Genomic DNA, 17,943 nt, shown 5'->3' on the forward strand with positions numbered 1-17,943 from the left:
TCCGCTTCGCTACTGCAGCCTTGTCGCGAGGAGCTGTACCAATCCACTTATTATTAGCGATATCAGAAATTATAAACAATTTGTCATATTTAAACGCAGGGAAAAGTCAGGCGTTGGATACCACCACCCTCTGCAAAATGCAGGCCATCAAATGCGTCGTGGTGGGCGATGGGTAAGACTGTGTTTTTTCGAGTCTGTGAGAGGGCAATTGTTGCAATAAGGGCTGGGGCGGCTTTCAGTTCGCTAGAATCCGCTCTCTCATCAAAGTGCGTGAGCGTGAAATGAATGTTGAGCAATTTAATTAAAATTTTGTTAGCCTACTTTGTGATTACATGTTATCAATGTATTTGCCAAAATTTTCGCCAGGTTTTGCACAATAAATTATAAGGGCGGGTTGTGAAATATTCTGTCTGAAATTTAACTATAGCTATTCGAAGGTTTCATTGAAATATAAAAACAATATCTAACTAAAGCTTCTCCGATTAACAACATTTATAAACCCATATGTGACGATTTTTTTTTTTTGGTGTGCAAAATTGTGAAATATACATAAATATGTGCATGGTTGCAGAAATGTCGGGAGGTCTTGGCTGAGACTCATTAAATGATGTAATGCTTTCACACCTACACATCCAGCTCCTACGAAGGCGTCGGGCTACGGATGGGCATGGGCATGGGCACCTATGCAAGATACTGTGTTTATATAGCCTTTCTACCATATACATCTTTGAAAGACAGGTTTATTTTACTGCTGCTACATTGTGAATTGGTGTGGATGTGGTGTAGATCTTGGGTAGTGTGTGGAGGAGGTAGGGTACACAGTACTGCACTGCATAGCATAGGTAAACAGGGTTGTGGGGGGCCCTGTCTAGGATTTTGTTAGAGGATGTGCAAGAGAGACACACACACTCACACACACTCACACACACACACAGGTAATGATGTGAAGTGGAGTCTTCCGATAGCAGGGGGTACAGACGTGGTGCTAAAACGGTAGCACAACAATCGACATGAAATTGCTCTTATTCCTGTGTAATAACATTGTAATTACTCCAGTAACAGCATTATATTACCATGTCCTTGTATCCTAATGCTTTCTCAACACATAGTAATGAAGTTGACGTGTTACTATAGTAACGCTGCCTGAGGAAGACTCTAGTAGTTGAAACGCATTGCAGTTGTGTGTCCTGATGGACTAGGCTGACTGCTCCCATATGTATTCTTTCTACTATAGTAACTATAGTAACGACAGTGTTACTACAGAGGTATGAGAGCAATGTCCTGTTCTTGGTGACTCTCGAGTCTAGCTAGAATCCCGAATGGCTCCATATTCCCAATGAGATGTGGTCAAAAGAAGTGAACTACATTTTTTTAAATTTAACCCAGCAATGACCTGGGGAATAGGTACAGAGGGGATGGATAAGGAAGCTATTGGAATACATAGTGAATAAGGAGCCATTTGGGACAGAGGCTAATGTCTCCCTTTTTCATATTTGTTCTTTGTGGGACCTCTCATTGGAGCTCATTTCTCTCCACCCTCTGAGAAATGACATGTTTACATCCTGGTTTGGAGGATGCACAGAGACCTCTTCAGCTAAGACTCTATCTCTCTCCTTCTCTCACTCTCTCTCAATTCAATTGAAAGGGCTTTATTGGCATGGGAAACATCTAGTTTGAGATGTTCCTTTTCTGTCTCTGTTCTCTCTCTCTCTCTCTCTCTCTCTCTCTCTCTCTCTCTCTCTCTCCTCTCTCCCTCTCTCTCTCTCTCTCTCTCTCTCTCTCTCTCCTCTCTCTCTCTCTCAATTAAATTCGATTTCAAGTTTTAATGTCACATGCACAAGTACAGTGAAATGCCTTTCTTGCAAACTCAAAACCCAACAATGAAATAATCTATAACAATGTATTACAATTGCAAAGTTTTTTTTTTTTGACAAAATGTTTAAAAAAGGTATAATCTTTGCAAATGATATCATCGGTAGGACTGGTGGAGTTATGTCGCACATGCAGCTAACAAAAACATATGGAAATGTCTGCTCTACCCAAAATTACAACCAAATAATTGCAGCCTTACCGCAAAAATGGAAGAGGAAAGTGGAAGGAGGAGAAAGTAAGGAACTTGTCTGTCGGTCTTGCATTAAAGAACATAATTGGTTAAGGAAAACTGTGATAAATAAAAAGGTATATTAGTTTCATTTAAGGACCAAAGGATTGGCAGCCGTCACATACAGTGGGGAAAAAAAGTATTTAGTCAGCCACCAATTGTGCAAGTTCTCCCACTTAAAAAGATGAGAGAGGCCTGTAATTTTCATCATAGGTACACGTCAACTATGACAGACAAAATGAGGAAAAAAAATCCAGAAAATCACATTGTAGGATTTTTAATGAATTTATTTGCAAATTATGGTGGAAAATAAGTATTTGGTCACCTACAAACAAGCAAGATTTCTGGCTCTCACAGACCTGTAGCTTCTTCTTTGAGAGGCTCCTCTGTCCTCCACTCGTTACCTGTATTAATGGCACCTGTTTGAACTTGTTATCAGTATAAAAGACACCTGTCCACAACCTCAAACAGTCACACTCCAAACTCCACTATGGCCAAGACCAAAGAGCTGTCAAAGGATACCAGAAACAAAATTGTAGACCTGCACCAGGCTGGGAAGACTGAATCTGCAATAGGTAAGCAGCTTGGTTTGAAGAAATCAACTGTGGGAGCAATTATTAGGAAATGGAAGACATACAAGACCACTGATAATCTCCCTCGATCTGGGGCTCCACGCAAGATCTCACCCCGTGGGGTCAAAATGATCACAAGAACGGTGAGCAAAAATCCCAGAACCACACAGGGGGACCTAGTGAATGACCTGCAGAGAGCTCGGACCAAAGTAACAAAGCCTACCATCAGTAACACACTACGCCGCCAGGGACTCAAATTCTGAAGTGCCAGACGTGTCCCCCTGCTTAAGCCAGTACATGTCCAGGCCCGTCTGAAGTTTGCTAGAGTGCATTTGGATGATCCAGAAGAGGATTGGGAGAATGTCATATGGTCAGATGAAACCAAAATATAACTTTTTGGTAAAAACTCAACTCGTCGTGTTTGGAGGACAAAGAATGCTGAGTTGCATCCAAAGAACACCATACCTACTGTGAAGCATGGGGTTGGAAACATCATGCTTTGGGGCTGTTTTTCTGCAAAGGGACCAGGACGACTGATCCGTGTAAAGGAAAGAATGAATGGGGCCATGTATCGTGAGATTTTGAGTGAAAACCTCCTTCCATCAGCAAGGGCATTGAAGATTAAACGTGGCTGGGTCTTTCAGCATGACAATGATCCCAAACACACCGCCCGGGCAACGAAGGAGTGGCTTCGTAAGAAGCATTTCAAGGTCCTGGAGTGGCCTAGCCAGTCTCCAGATCTCAACCCCATAGAAAATCTTTGGAGGGAGTTGAAAGTCGGTGTTGCCCAGCGACAGCCCCAAAACATCACTGCTCTAGAGGAGATCTGCATGGAGGAATGGGCCAAAATACCAGCAACAGTGTGTGAAAACCTTGTGAAGACTTACAGAAAACGTTTGACCTGTGTCATTGCCAACGAAGGGTATATAACAAAGTATTGAGAAATTTTTGTTATTGACCAAATACTTATTTTCCACCATAATTTGCAAATAAATTCATTAAAAACCCTACAATGTGATTTTCTGGAAAAAAATTCTCAGTTTGTCTGTCATAGATGACATGTACCTATGATGAAAATTACAGGCCTCTCTCATCTTTTTAAGTGGGAGAACTTGCACAATTGGTGGCTGACTAAATACTTTTTTTCCCCACTGTATAGATTGCAAAATAGTTGGGAAGAGATTTTTGACGTACCGATTCCATGGCATAGTGTTTATGAACTGATATGCAAAAACGACACCGGATTCAAAACGTATAATTTTTAAATTTAAATTATTATATAAAATTCTTGCTACCAATAGAATGTTATTTATATGGGGGATACAATCTTCCCAGCTCTGCAGATGTTGCTGCGAAGAGACAGAATCATTAGATCATTTGTTTTGGTACTGTCCATTTGTAGCTTGTTTTTGGACACAGGTCCAGGAATGGCTAAAGGATTGCAATATTTACCTGGCGCTAACCCTGCAGATAGCACTACTGGGTGATCTGAAAAGTCATAGTCAATCGATCAATAACATAATAATACTATTAGCAAAAATGTTTATTTTCAATTCACAATCTGTAGAAACAATGAGAATAGAAAGGTTCAGAACTTTTGTAAGACATCACAGTACAGTTGAAATATATATGGCAAATAGAAATCCTATATGGATGGTGTTAAAAGATAGATGGGAGGTGTTGAATGGAATTGAAGGATGGGACTAATAACAACTAACAACAAATAATAACAAGATAACTAATAATGTAGGCACGCTGTGTCCATAATAAGTGTATGGGTTGTAGGTTGGGAGCTTTTGTGGAGGAGCACAGTTAGAAAGATATGGCATATAGAAGCAAACCGGATGGACATCATGAAAATGATCGGAGAGGTTGAGAGTAGAAGTTGTTCAGGAGAAAGAACAAACATAATGTAATTACTGTAAAATTGACTGTGTCCATAAAATGTAGATAGTAGGTATGGGCTGGAAGTAGAGGCCTAGGCATTGTTGTTCACTAGTTTACTCCAAGTGGGGAAAGGGTGGCGGGGTTGGAAAGTAATAAAGGGGAATATATATATTTTTTTATGTGTGTATGTATGTGTGTGTGTGTATATGTGTATGTATATATAAAAAAAAACATGGGGGATTGGAATTGATGCAGACAATTACATTGATGGAAGTTACAATCTATCTGCAATATTAAGCTGATCTACCCCACCAAAAAAATTAATAAAAATAATAATAAAAAATAAACAAAAAATACAATGTATTACTAGAAGAATAAAAAAAACATGAGAAATAAGAATAAGAAATACACAATAAAGTAAGTAAGTAAGCAACTATATACAGGAAATATTTACAAAGTCAGTTCCAATACCATATTTACATGTGCAGGGATACTGGAGGGATGGAGGTAGATATGTATAGGGGTAAGCATACTATATACAGGGTCAGTTCAATACCATATTAACAATGTGCAGGGATACTGGCGTGATAGAGGTAGATATGTATAGGGGTAAGGTGACTAGGCATCAGGATATAAGATAAACAGATGTCACGATCGTTGAGAGACGGGTCAGACCAAGGTGCAGCGTGGTATGCGTACATGTTTATTAATAAGAATAAACACTTGACAAAATAACAAAACAACGAAACGTGACGCTCAAACAGTGGCTACAACACAACAAGCCAAACGCGAGTCAAGATCCCACAACTAAGGTAGGCAACCAGGCTACCTAAGTATGATCCCCAATCAGAGACAACAAGCGACAGCTGCCTCTGATTGGGAATCACACCCGGCCAAACATAGAAATCTCAAACTAGATCTACAACCTAGAAATACAATAACATAGAATTCAACAGAAACTCACACCCTGACCCAACCAACAAGAGTTCTCTCGATCAGGGCGTGACAACAGAGTAGCAGCAGCTTGTATGTGAGTGGTTGTGCAGGTGTGTAGAGTCAGTATAAATGTATGTGCATATTATGTGTGTGTGAGCAAATTATTGAGTGAGTGTGTTGGAGTGACAGTGTGTGTGAGTGTGTAGGGCCCTGTGAGTGTGCACAGAGACAGTGCAAATACTGAAATAAAAGGTCAATAAAGATACAAGGTAAACTCTGTCTTCTCTAGGTTAATCTCTCTGTAGGTGATGGCTTTGTTATGGAAGGTTTGGGAATCGCTTCCTTTTAGGTGGTTGTAGAATTTAACGGCTCTTTTCTGGATTATGATAATTAGCGGGTATCGGCCTAATTCTGCTCTGCATGCATTATTTGGTGTTTTATGTTTTACGTTATTTGGTGTTTTTGCAGAGTCTCAATTTGGTGTTTGTCCCATTTTGTGAATTCTTGGTTGGTGAGCAGACCCCAGACCTCACAACCATAAAGGGCAATGGGTTCTATAACTGATTCAAGTATTTTTAGCCAGATCCTAATTGGGATGTCGAATTTGATGTTCCTTTTGATGGCATAGAAGGCCCTTCTTGCCTTGTCTCTCAGATCGTTCACAGCTTTGTGGAAGTTACCTGTGGCGCTGATGTTTAGGCCAAGGTCTGTATAGTTTTTTGTGTGCTCTAGGGCAACGGTGTCTAGATAGAATTTGTATTTGTGGTCCTAGCAACTGGACCTTTTTTGGAACACCATTATTTTTGTCTTGCTGAGATTTACTGTCAAGGCCCAGGTCTGACAGAATCTGTGCAAAATATCTAGGTGCTGCTGTAGGCCCTCCTTGTTTGGGGACAGAAGCACCAGATCATCAGCAAACAGTAGACATTTGACTTCAGATTCTAGTAGGGTGAGGCTGGATTCTGCAGACTGTTCTAGTGCCCTCGCCAATTCATTGATATACAAAGTGCCTTCGGAAAGTATTCAGACCCCTTGACTTTTTTCACATTTTGTTACGTTACAGCCTTCTTGTAAAATTGATTAAATATCTATTTTTATCAATCTACACACAATACCCCATAATGACGAAGTGAAAACAGGTTTTTAGAAATTTTTGCAAATGTATTTAAAGAAACAAAAATAAATACCTTATTTGCACAACTATTCAGACCCTTTGCTATGAAACTCGAAATTGAGCTCCGGTGCATCCTGTTTCCATTGATAATCCTTGAGATGTTTCTACAACTTGATTGGAGTCCACCTGTGGTAAATTCAATTGATTGGACATGATTTGGAAAGGCATACACCTGTCTATATAAGGTCCCACAGTTGACAGTGCATGTCAGAGCAAGGTTAAAGGAATTGTCCGATAGAGCTTCGAGACAGGAATGTGTCGAGCCACAGATCTGGGGAAGGGTACCAAAACATTTCTGCAGCATTGAAGGTCCCCAAGAACAAAGTGGCCTCCATCATTCTTTAATGGAAGACGTTTGGAACCACCAAGACTCTTCCTAGAGCTGGCCGCCCGGCCAAACTGAGCAATCAGGGGAGAAGGGCCTTGGTCAGGGAGGTGACCAAGAACCCAATGGTCACTCTGACAGAGCTCTAGAGTTCCTCTGTGGAGATGGGAGAACATTCCAGAAGGACAACCATCTCTGCAGCACTCCACCAATCAGGCCTTTATGGTTGAGTGGCCAGACGGAAGCCACTCCTCAGTAAAAGGCACATGACAGTCCGCATGGAGTTTGCGAAAAGGCACCCAAAGCACTCTGACCATGAGAAACAAGATTCTCTGGTCTGATGAAACCAAGATTGAACTTTTTTGCCTGAATGCCAAGCGTCACGTCTGGAGGAAACCTGGCACCATCCCTACGGTAAAGCATGGTGGTGGCAGCATCATGCTGTGGGGATGTTTTTCAGCGGCAAGGACTGGGAGACTAGTCAGGATCGAGGGAAAACTGAACGGAGCAAAGTACAGAGAGATCCTTGATGAAAACCTTCTCCAGAGCACTCAAGACAGACTGGGGTGAAGGTTCACCTTCCAACAGGACAATGACCCTAAGCACACAGCCAAGACAATGCAGGAGTGGCCTTGGGACAAGTCTCTGAATGTCCTTGAGTGTCACGCCCTGGCTCTGGGGACTCTTGTATGTTGAGCCAGGGTGTTAGTTTCGTTGTGTAGAGTCTATGTTTCGTGTTTCTATGGTATGTTCTAGGTTATGTGTTTCTGTGTTGGCCGGGGTGGTTCTCAATCAGAGGCAACGAGAATCAGCTGTTGCTTGTTGTCTCTGATTGGGAACCATACTTAGGCAGCCTTGTGTGCACTTGTTATTCGTGGGATCTTGTTCCGTGTTGGTTTGTGTGTATGACCGAGGACTTCACATTTCGTTTTGTTGTTTTGTGTATTTGAAAGTACTGAAATAAAAGATGTACGCATTTCACGCTGCGCCTTGGTCTGCTTCGTATGACGATCGTGACAGAAGATCCCACCAAAACAGGACCAAGCAGCGTGCCCAGGTGCAGACAGCCTGGACTTGGGAGGAGATCTTGGACGGGCAGGGGTCCTGGACTTGGGAGGAAATCCAGGCCGGTATGGATCGCCGTCCGTGGGAGGAGACGGTGGAGGCGCGCCATAGAGAGGAGCAGCGGCGCCAACCGGGCCGACGTCGGACACGCAAGAGGCAACCCCAAGAAATGTTTTGGGGGGGGCACACGGCATGGACGACGGGGCTGCTGGAGGCAGCTACAGGGCGAGTTTGGGGATTAGGAGAGGAGGCCACCGGGTTTGGGGGGCTGGAAGGGAGGTTGGCGGAGCCTAGAGGTAGAGCAGAGCCAACTCCCCGTACTCAGGCTAGGCAGCGTGAGACTGGGCAGGTTCCGAGGTATGCGGAGCTGCGTACTGTGCCGCGAGTGGTCCGGCACAGTCCGGTACGTCCTGTGCGAGCACCACGCACGTGTCGTGCTAAGGTGGGCATGCAGCCAGGACGGAGTGTGCCGGCTCAACGCTCGTGGCCTCCAGTACCCCTCCTCGGTCCCGGATATCCTGCGCCAGTGTCACGTGCTGTAGTGCTAGTGCGAGTACACAGCCCTGTACATCCTGTGCTGATGCCTCACACAGAGTGTGTAAAAATAGGCATTCAGCCAGGACGGGTTGTGTCAGCTCTTCGCTCCAGACCTCCAGTCCGTCTCCACAGCCCGGTCCGGCCTGTTCCTGCCCCTCGCACCAAGCCAATGGCGCGCGTCGCCAGCCCGGCCCGGCCTGTTCCTGCCCCTCGCACCAAGCCAATGGTGCGCGTCGCCAGCCCGGCCCGGCCTGTTCCTACCCCTCGCACCAAGCCAATGGTGCGCGTCGCCAGCCCGGCCCGGCCTGTTCCTGCCCCTCGCACCAAGCAAATGGTGCGCTTCGCCAGCCTGGCCCGGCCGGTTCCTGCTCCCCGCACCAAGCCTATGGTGCGCGTCGCCAGCCTGGCCCGGCCGGTTCCTGCTCTCCGCACCAAGCCTATGGTGCGCGTCGCCAGCCCGGCCCGGCCGGTTCCTGCTCCCCGCACCAAGCCTATGGTGCGCATCGCCAGCCCAGCCCGGCCCGTTCCTGCACCCCGCACCAAGCCAATGGTGCGCTTCGTCAGCAGTCCGCGCCTTTGGGGGGGGGTACTGTCACGCCCTGGCTCTGGGGACTCTTGTATGTTGAGCCAGGGTGTTAGTTTCGTTGTGTAGAGTCTATGTTTCGTGTTTCTATGGTATGTTCTAGGTTATGTGTTTCTGTGTTGGCCGGGGTGGTTCTCAATCAGAGGCAACGAGAATCAGCTGTTGCTTGTTGTCTCTGATTGGGAACCATACTTAGGCAGCCTTGTGTGCACTTGTTATTCGTGGGATCTTGTTCCGTGTTGGTTTGTGTGTATGACCGAGGACTTCACGTTTCGTTTTGTTGTTTTGTGTATTTGAAAGTACTGAAATAAAAGATGTACGCATTTCATGCTGCGCCTTGGTCTGCTTCGTATGACGATCGTGGCATTGAGTGGCCCAGCCAGAGCCCAGACAGCAAGATCCCACGAACCCGATCGAACATCTCTGGAGAGACCTGAAAATAGCTGTGCAGCAACGCTCCCTATCCAACCTGACAGAGCTTGAGAGGATCTGCAGAGAAGAATGGGAGAAACTCCCCAAATACAGGTGTGCCAAGCTTGTAGCGTCATACCCAAGAAGACTCGACGCTGCCAAAGGTGCTTCGACAAAGTACTGAGTAAAGGGTCTGAATACTTATGTAAATTTGATATTTAATACATGTTAGAATAAGGCTGTAACGTAGCAAAATGTGGAAAAGTCAAAGGGTCTGAATACTTTCCGAAGGCACAGTATGTTGAAGAGGTTGGGGCTCAAGCTGCATCCCTGTCTCATCCCACGGCCCTGTGGAAAGAAATGTATGTGTTTTTTGCTAATTTTAACTGCACCCTTGTTGTTTGTGTACATGGATTGTATAATGTCATATGTTTTTCCCCCCCAACAGCGCTTTCCATCAATTTCTATAGCAGACCCTCATGCCAAATTGAGTCAAAAGCGTTTTTGAAGACTTTGCCTTTGTTTTGGTTTGTTTGTCTCTCTCTCTCTCTCTCTCTCCGTCTCCCTCTCCTTCTTTTTCTCTCCCTCTCTCTCTCTCAACTTTCCCTTCCTCCGCCTTCTGTCCATCTCTCTCTGCTATCCATTATCAGCCCTCCCCACTCTTCCTGTTTCTCCCCACATCCCTTCTTCCTTCTGTCCATCATCTCTGCCGTCATAGTGAGTGTGTGTTGCTCTCTTCTCTGAAAGCTTCCACTGTGTGTCCCCCCTGTCCCTGTCCGGCGGGTGATAAGAGGGGATAGGATAGGAGGATAGGAGTGGATCAGTGTGTGGGGGAGGGCTGCAGTCTGCCAATGTGCCCCCCAGCCAAAAGTCTATGTAGGACAGTGTTTGTGTTCTCACACACACACACACACACACACACGCTGCCAAACAACCATACACAGCCACACACAGTCAAATCAAGCTACTGTAAATGCAACTTAACCAGTTCAGCACATCCTATAGCCCTGTGCATCAGGATAATCCTTAACCAGCTAAGCACAACCTATAGACTTTATTTATTGATTTGATAACTCTCTCTCTCTCAATTCAAAGGGCTTTATTGGCATGGGAAACATATGTTTACATTGCCAAAGCAAGTGAAATAGATAATAAACAAAAGTGAAATAACTAACTCTCTCTCTCTCTCTCTCTTTGTCTCTCAGAGCGGTGGGAAAGACATGTCTTCTCATCAGCTATACCACCAATGCCTTCCCTGGAGAATACATCCCCACAGTGTGAGTATCATAACATGAAGCTTCACTACAATGATGGTGTGTGTGTGTGTACTTCTCTGAACAATATTCTCCCCCTCCTGCACTCTCAGGTTTGACAACTACTCTGCCAATGTGATGGTAGATGGGAAACCAGTGAATCTGGGACTGTGGGATACTGCAGGACAGGAGGACTACGACAGGCTCAGACCACTGTCCTATCCACAGACGGTAACACCCACACACAACCACACACGCACTCCCATCTCTCATACAGTATCACTCATACACATTCCACGTCCTCCATCTTGTGTCTTCCTGGGTCTGCCTAATTCATTCTCCACACAGTTTCCTGTTATTCCACTGTGTTGTCCTCATTACCTCCCCAGCAGCGGCTCCGTCTGACACACAGCTCCCTGCCTGCCTGCTGATTCACAGGAAATGATTAGGGGGGCTATTTTAGCGTTCCACCCATCCAGCCAGAAAGGGGGGATAGTAATCTAATAGTCACACCAGTGACAGGCCAACCACCAGGATTACTGAGTGGTGTTGTTATAACACACTTTAATACGACTAGGTGAAAAATCTGTCAATGTGCCCTTGAGCAAGGCACTTAACCCTAATTGCTCTGGATAAGAGCGTCTGCTAAATGACTAAAATGTAAAGTAATGTAAATGTAATACATCCTGTCTGCATCCCTGTCCAGAGGAACCCCTGCACACACACACACACACACACACACACACACTAGTGTTGTATTGTGAGGCCCCAGCTCCAGACTCCTCCAGACCCTCTGTAAGGTTACTGTACCTGCTCTGAAGGCCAACAGACCCTGTAGTGGCTAAATGTTCGAATGTAATTGTCCCAATACAATTTCCCATTCTAATCATTTAGCCACAATGAAGAGGGGTGAAATCTTAGTCTTGACGCATACAAATCCAATGTCCAGAGTTTGATTCAAGTTGAAAAATAATAACACATTTATTTGTCATTCTTCTGGATACATAAATGCATTTATTCTGATCAAAAACAAACAGCATGGTCTGGTATGGTCAAAAGACTGTGTGCTGCCATTCCAGTCACTCCCATTATGCCTTGGAGCATGTATGCCTTTTAACTGTATTCTCCATTGGCCTGTAGAGGGGGTACACACGCTTGACAGGGGATTAATGGCAAACACACATACAACAGAAATGCATCATGAATTGGAAACATGCAAATATACAATATTACCTATTTGGCTCCTACATAACCTTTAGTCTCTTCAACTGCTGTCCTTTCTGTACAGAGCCTAGAGAGTCACTGAGTCACAGAAATCACAACGCATTTTCTTCATGCAGTGTTTCTTGTTTAATGAGCCTGTTTAATACATGTCTGTTTCTGTGTATTGTCCCTACAGGACGTGTTCTTGACATGTTTCTCTCTGGTGAGTCCTGCCTCCTTTGAGAACGTCAGAGCTAAGGTGAGTGTCTTTATCACCCTACTAAATAATAATAATGGTAATATCACTAATATTGTCAGCATCACATTGTACAGTATACATCTGTTCATTCATGTCGCTGTTTGGGCTAACTCCACAACCTCTGTCCGCATGTTGGCCTTTTAAGACCTTACGACCTTATGGCCCTTCGACCTTAATGGTCTTAACCCTCTGACCTCTCTGTGACCTTTAACAGTGGTACCCGGAAGTGCGCCACCACTGCCCCAACACCCCCATCATCCTGGTGGGCACCAAGCTGGACCTGAGGGACGACAAGGACACCGTGGAGAGGCTGAGGGACAAGAAGTTGTCCCCCATCACCTACCCTCAGGGCCTGGCCATGGCACGGGAGATAGGTGGGTGTCTGTGGAGGGGGGGTGGAAGGGGGGTGGTGTGTTTTAGTTTGAGAAAGAGCGAGGATGTAGTGTGTCTGAATGTTATTCTGCCAGCTTCTTTGAGCTCTAGTGTTCATCTGTGGCTGAACTCACCTATTTTTGAGTCCAGGTTTCTGACTGACCAATTGAATGTGTGTTCGTCCTCATCCCCTTCTCTGATTGGCTGTCTCCTGTCCCCCACAGGTGCGGTGAAGTACCTGGAGTGCTCAGCCCTGACCCAGAGGGGGCTGAAGACCGTTTTCGACGAGGCCATCCGGGCCGTCCTGTGCCCGCCGCCCATCAAAAAGAGGCGCAAGAAGTGCACCCTCTTCTGAGAGAAGAGGGGCGAGGAGGAGGGGGGGTCTGCAAGAAACAAAAACTGAATCTACTGTTTTACAGAAAGTGTTGCTAATCGATGTCTGTCAGTGTCTCAAATGGCACCCTATTCCCCCTTTGCCACTGGCCAAAAGTAGTGCACTAGGTAGGGAATAGGGTGTTGTTTTATAAGGTAGCAGTAGTGCACTAGGTAGGGAATATGCAACCTTCACAGATATAGGTTGTTGACCCAGGAGTGGGTAGAACTTGAAAGGGTGTGTCCCAAATGGCACCCGATTCCTTAAATAGTGCACTTCTTTTGACCAGGGCCTGTTGGGAATAGGGTGACATTCGGGACACGGACTAAGGCACAATTAATTGAACTCCACTTTTAGGACTTTTACATCCATTCTGTGTGACCTATGCCTTAAATCAATTGGGTAAATTCAGCGGGTCAGTGTCTCAGAGAGAGGTCATTCTAGATGGAGATGGAAGAACAACCACAATGGGTCAACTCAACTTATTTCCTTTATAAGACAAAATACAGAACTCACACACACACACAGGTGATTGCTTTATGCTATAACCCTGCAGTATAGTACTGTAGGACCAGGTGATTTTACTGGCCAGGTCAGGTCACATGGTCAGGAACAACTCTTACCCATAATAACTGGCCTCTGTGTCCAATGTGAAATATGATTTGTTTCCTTAAAACTTGTTATTTTATTTATTTGTATTTATTTTATGTGTTTTTTTTTTTTATGTTTTAGTTTCTTAATGTCCTGCAAGTGCAAACCAAAATTGTAGTCATTGATAAAAGCTCCCTGCCATCTTGAATGTTCCTCTCTTAACGTTAATGTATCTACTGATGGGAACTCTCCTACCTGGGGACCAGGGCCCGGATTCACAAAGCCTCTCAGAGTAGGAATGCTGATCTAAGATCAGTTCTCCCCTGCCCATACAATCTTATTCATTATAATGTAAAAGACTAAACTGATTCTAGATCAGCGCTCTTATTTCCGAGACTCTTGAGACACACAGGCCAAAGGAAGTATCTTCCATCCAGGATGCCAGTTTGCACAGAACAACAAGACGTTGTTCTTTCCTTCCTTTGTCCCTGCTTGGCAGTTATTCAGCGTCAGTTTAAATGCTCCATTTGAAACCCACTAAAAGGGGGAAAAGGTTGACAATGTGCCATAGCGAAGACTGGTTTTTGTTGAACTAGCATGCCAAATCGTGACAAGCTCTCTCTCTCTCTCGCTGCAGAACCCAGACTACTTAAGTAAGGGTGTGTCTCCAATGGTACCCGATTACCTGTATATGTATTTATGGACACTGTTTCAAAGTAGTGCACTATATAGGAAATAGGTTGCCATTTGGGATACATCCTATCTACTTTAAAGGCTCCCAAGAGGACATGCGTTCTTAATATGTTTTTAGGCTGTTTGAACATCTGTATTTTTCTCTCCCTCTCTCTCTCTCTCTCTCTCTCTCTCTGTGTGTGTTTGTGTTTGTGTTTGTGTGTGTGTGTGTGTGTGTGTGTGTGTTTTTAATTAACCCGCATCATGCTTCTGTGTTGCATCAGTGATAATCTACTGAACTTTGATTAAGGAACAACTCGAAAAAAGGAACTGTCTTTTTTTAATACCTGCTTTAATGTTATCAAACTAAACCTCTTCATTAAACATGTGTATAAAGTGATTTTTAAAAAGGTATTAATAAATAAACATATTTGAAAGTATCAAATCAAAATAGCTGTAGCTCCGTTTTTCTTTGTTGTGCTTGTGATGATGGTGATGATGATGATGATGATGATGTGCTAATGTAGCCATCTGGTGTTGCAGTATTGGTTCAGGTTTTCACTCAACAGCACTGTAGCGCATTACAACAACCTATATATATATATATATCTCAGATTACAGTAATCTCCCCCTGCTGGTAAATTATGGTAGTAAAAATATATGTGAAATATTAAACATTTACCAAAGAATATCTAATTTACATATTTTTCTTTTACATATGACCCAGTGATACCTTTCTGTGCTATTTGGATACAGTAAAAGTGTAGCAACGCTTCCTATGACACAGCTTTATGTTTAAACTCACTAGTTTTTGGATACTGTGGACTCTAGTGAGTAGACTGAACTATGGTTTTATGGACACACAATCAATATGTTTTGTTTCAGCTCACTGTATACAGTAATGTGTTTATCTTTATTTAACCATGGAACATTTTTAAAACCAAAATATCACTTAAATATAAACAAATATGAATCATTGTTAATAAATAGACATGTTTTTCATAAATCATAAATACATGTGTTTTTTTTTTTTACACTTTTCTACTATGACATCGGGGACATTTATTTTGAAATGTTAAATTTTCGTGACACGCCGGAAGTGACTTTGGGCAACTTGTGTTTTCAAACTGTTTTCGCGGCGCACCGTTTGTATAATCGGGAGAACGTGTGAAGTTAGATCTCTGTTTAGACTTTTTTTCGGTTCAACTAAGGCGAAGGTAATTATGTGTTTTTATTAGCTTAGAAATCTTCCCTTTGTTTCATAAATAACGTTAAACAAAACTAATTTTATTTTGAAAGGAAATAATGTCAGGAAATGGAAGCAGAAAGGATAGAGGACAGGGAAAGAAGAGGACAACAAAAAGGAGACAATACTCCAGGGAAGCGCTAGAGAAAGCTGTAGAGAAAGTAAAAGCTGGAATAAGCCTTAGAGAAGTTGCCCGTGAGTCAGGGATTCCTCACACCACTCTCCAAGATTACAAAAATAACAAATATGCCTTTGCCCCTCACCCCAACCTGGCAATAACCATAGAGGAAGAGCACTCCCTTATATCTTATATTCTCTGGATGGCCGACCATGCCTTTCCTATCAGCAGGACTGTGGTGAAGGCTCTGGTTGTGGCCATTATAAAGGAGAGTGGCCGTAGCACCATCGTCAATTTGGAGAGGGGACTGAGTGACAACTGGTGGTCTAGATTCAGGGCTCGCCACCCTGAACTGAGCGCCAGGGTTCCCAACACTCTCAACCGGGCCAGGGTACATGGTGCTACTCCTGCCACCATCAAGGGCTTCTTTGATGTCTACGAGCCTATCTTCGTCAGCCACGGCTTAGAACACAAGCCGCACCTCATCTTCAACTGCGATGAGACGGGGTTTGCGGACAAGCCCAAGTCCAGGGAGAAAGTTCTCTGTCAAAAAGGCAGGAAACGCATCTATCAACAGCAGCAACACAACACTATGGAACGTATTACCGTGCACTACTGTGTGAGTGCAGCTGGTGAGAGTATACCGCCCTTCATAATCTTCCACAAGTGCCTCCCCAGTACGGCCTACGCGCTCGAGGGTCCACCGAAGGCCCTATATGGTGTGTCCCCTAAAGGCTACATGGATGCAGAACTCTTCCTGAAGTGGCTGGTCTTCTTCGTGAAGCACGCCCCAAAGGAGAGGCCCCTGGTGCTCGTATTGGACCAACACAAAACCCATGTGTCCAGGGAGGTGGTCAGGTTTTGCCGGGAAAATCAGGTGGAGGTGGTCTGCCTGCCGGCGAATACCACCCACGTGTTGCAGCCATTGGACATCAGCGTCTTTGGCCCGCTGAAGACTGTGTTCAGCATGAATGCTGCACATCTGGGCCTGGTGCAGGGTGATCTTGTCATCGGCAAGAAGCACTTCTCCGGCATGCTGCGAGAGGCCTACCCCCAGGCGGTCACTAAGAAAAACATCATGGCTGTGTTCAAGAAGGCAGGGATTTTCCCGCTCAACAGAGAGGCCTTTTACTCCAGCCAGCAGGTGAAGCTGTTGCCAACCACCCCCAACCTCAAAGCAGCAACCTCAGAGGCCACTGCAGGGAACCCCGACCCCAGAGCAGCAGAGGCCCCCACAACGCCAGCAACACCCACAACCCCAGCAGCGACCCAGTCTCTTGTCCCTGGTGGCTGCTGTCCGACCTGTGGACAGCGTGTCCCACCCACAAACCCTCTGGTGGCTGCAGGGCTCGTCTCCCCAGACCTGACCAATGTCCTGGTGCCCCCTGTCTTCCAAACATTTAACCGGCAGAAAGTGAAGCGTCGACTCCTGCCGGCCCGCGTCTTCACAAGCGACGAGTACAACAAACTCCTTCATCAACAGGAGGCTAAGGAGGAGGAGGAGCAGGAGAGAAAGAGGAAGCGGGAGGAACTGCAGAGTACGAGAGAGCCCGGCAAAAACACCAAAGCAAAATTGAAAAGGAAACGTCAGGCTGAGGTGGCAGAGCTTGACAGAGAGGTGTCAGAGCACTGCGCACCGGTGTCAGAGGACGATGTCTGTCTGCAGCCCCAATTACCTTGGGCTTTCAGTTTTCCATCTTTTGATAGTTTGCTCTAATCATATGAGAGATGATGCTCTGAAGCCCTCCTGTCATCAGCAGTAATCTCTGGAGAGAGGGGTAGAGGGAGAGAGCGAAAGAGGGGGGTAGAGGGAGCGCGAGAGAGAGGGGTAGAGGGAGAGAGAAAGAGAGGGGGGTAGAGTGAGAGAGAGAAAGGGGGTAGAGGGAGAGAGGGGGGTAGAGGGAGGGAGAGAGAGGGGGGTAGAGGGAGAGAGAGGGGTAGAGGGAGAGAGGGGGGTAGAGAGAGAGGGGGTAGAGGGAGAGAGAGGGGGGGAGAGGGAGAGAGAGAGGGGGGGTAGAGAGAGAGAGAGAGGGAGAGAGAGAAAGAAAGGGGGTAGAGGGACAGAGAAAGAGGGGGGTAGAGGAAGAGAGAGAGAGAGGGGGTAGAGGGAGAGAGAGGGGGTAGAGGGAGAGGGAGGGGGTAGAGGGAGAGGGAGGGGGGGGTAGAGGGAGAGAGAGAGGGGGGTAGAGGGAGAGCGAAGAGAGGGGGGTAGAGGGAGAGAGAAGAGAGGGGGGTAGAGGGAGAGAGAGAGAGAGAGAGAGAGAG

General features: G+C 45.4%; 1 protein-coding gene across 1 annotated transcript; it reads left to right on the plus strand.

Annotated features, from left to right (window-relative positions):
* LOC311105594 (ras-related C3 botulinum toxin substrate 3-like) lies at positions 1–14,761 on the plus strand. Its single transcript, XM_084147788.1, has 6 exons — positions 1–172; positions 10,797–10,868; positions 10,958–11,075; positions 12,244–12,306; positions 12,521–12,680; positions 12,903–14,761. Exons 1-6 carry the CDS (start codon positions 138–140, stop codon positions 13,031–13,033), a joined length of 579 nt encoding a protein of 192 aa, XP_084003914.1. The 5' UTR covers positions 1–137; the 3' UTR covers positions 13,034–14,761.
* The last annotated feature ends 3,182 nt before the right edge of the window (positions 14,762–17,943 follow it).

Source organism: Coregonus lavaretus (assembly GCF_964263955.1).
Source record: "Coregonus lavaretus genome assembly, chromosome: 2".
Taxonomy (NCBI): domain Eukaryota; kingdom Metazoa; phylum Chordata; class Actinopteri; order Salmoniformes; family Salmonidae; genus Coregonus; species Coregonus lavaretus.

Bases quoted from the DNA above. Each gene is read 5' to 3' on its own strand.
- LOC311105594 (XM_084147788.1), top strand. From the start codon at position 138: ATGCAGGCCATCAAATGCGTCGTGGTGGGCGATGG. The intron at 173-10,796 runs GTAAGACTGTGT...TTTGTCTCTCAG, and splicing joins TGCGTCGTGGTGGGCGATGG to AGCGGTGGGAAAGACATGTC. The intron at 11,076-12,243 runs GTAACACCCACA...TTGTCCCTACAG, and splicing joins CACTGTCCTATCCACAGACG to GACGTGTTCTTGACATGTTT.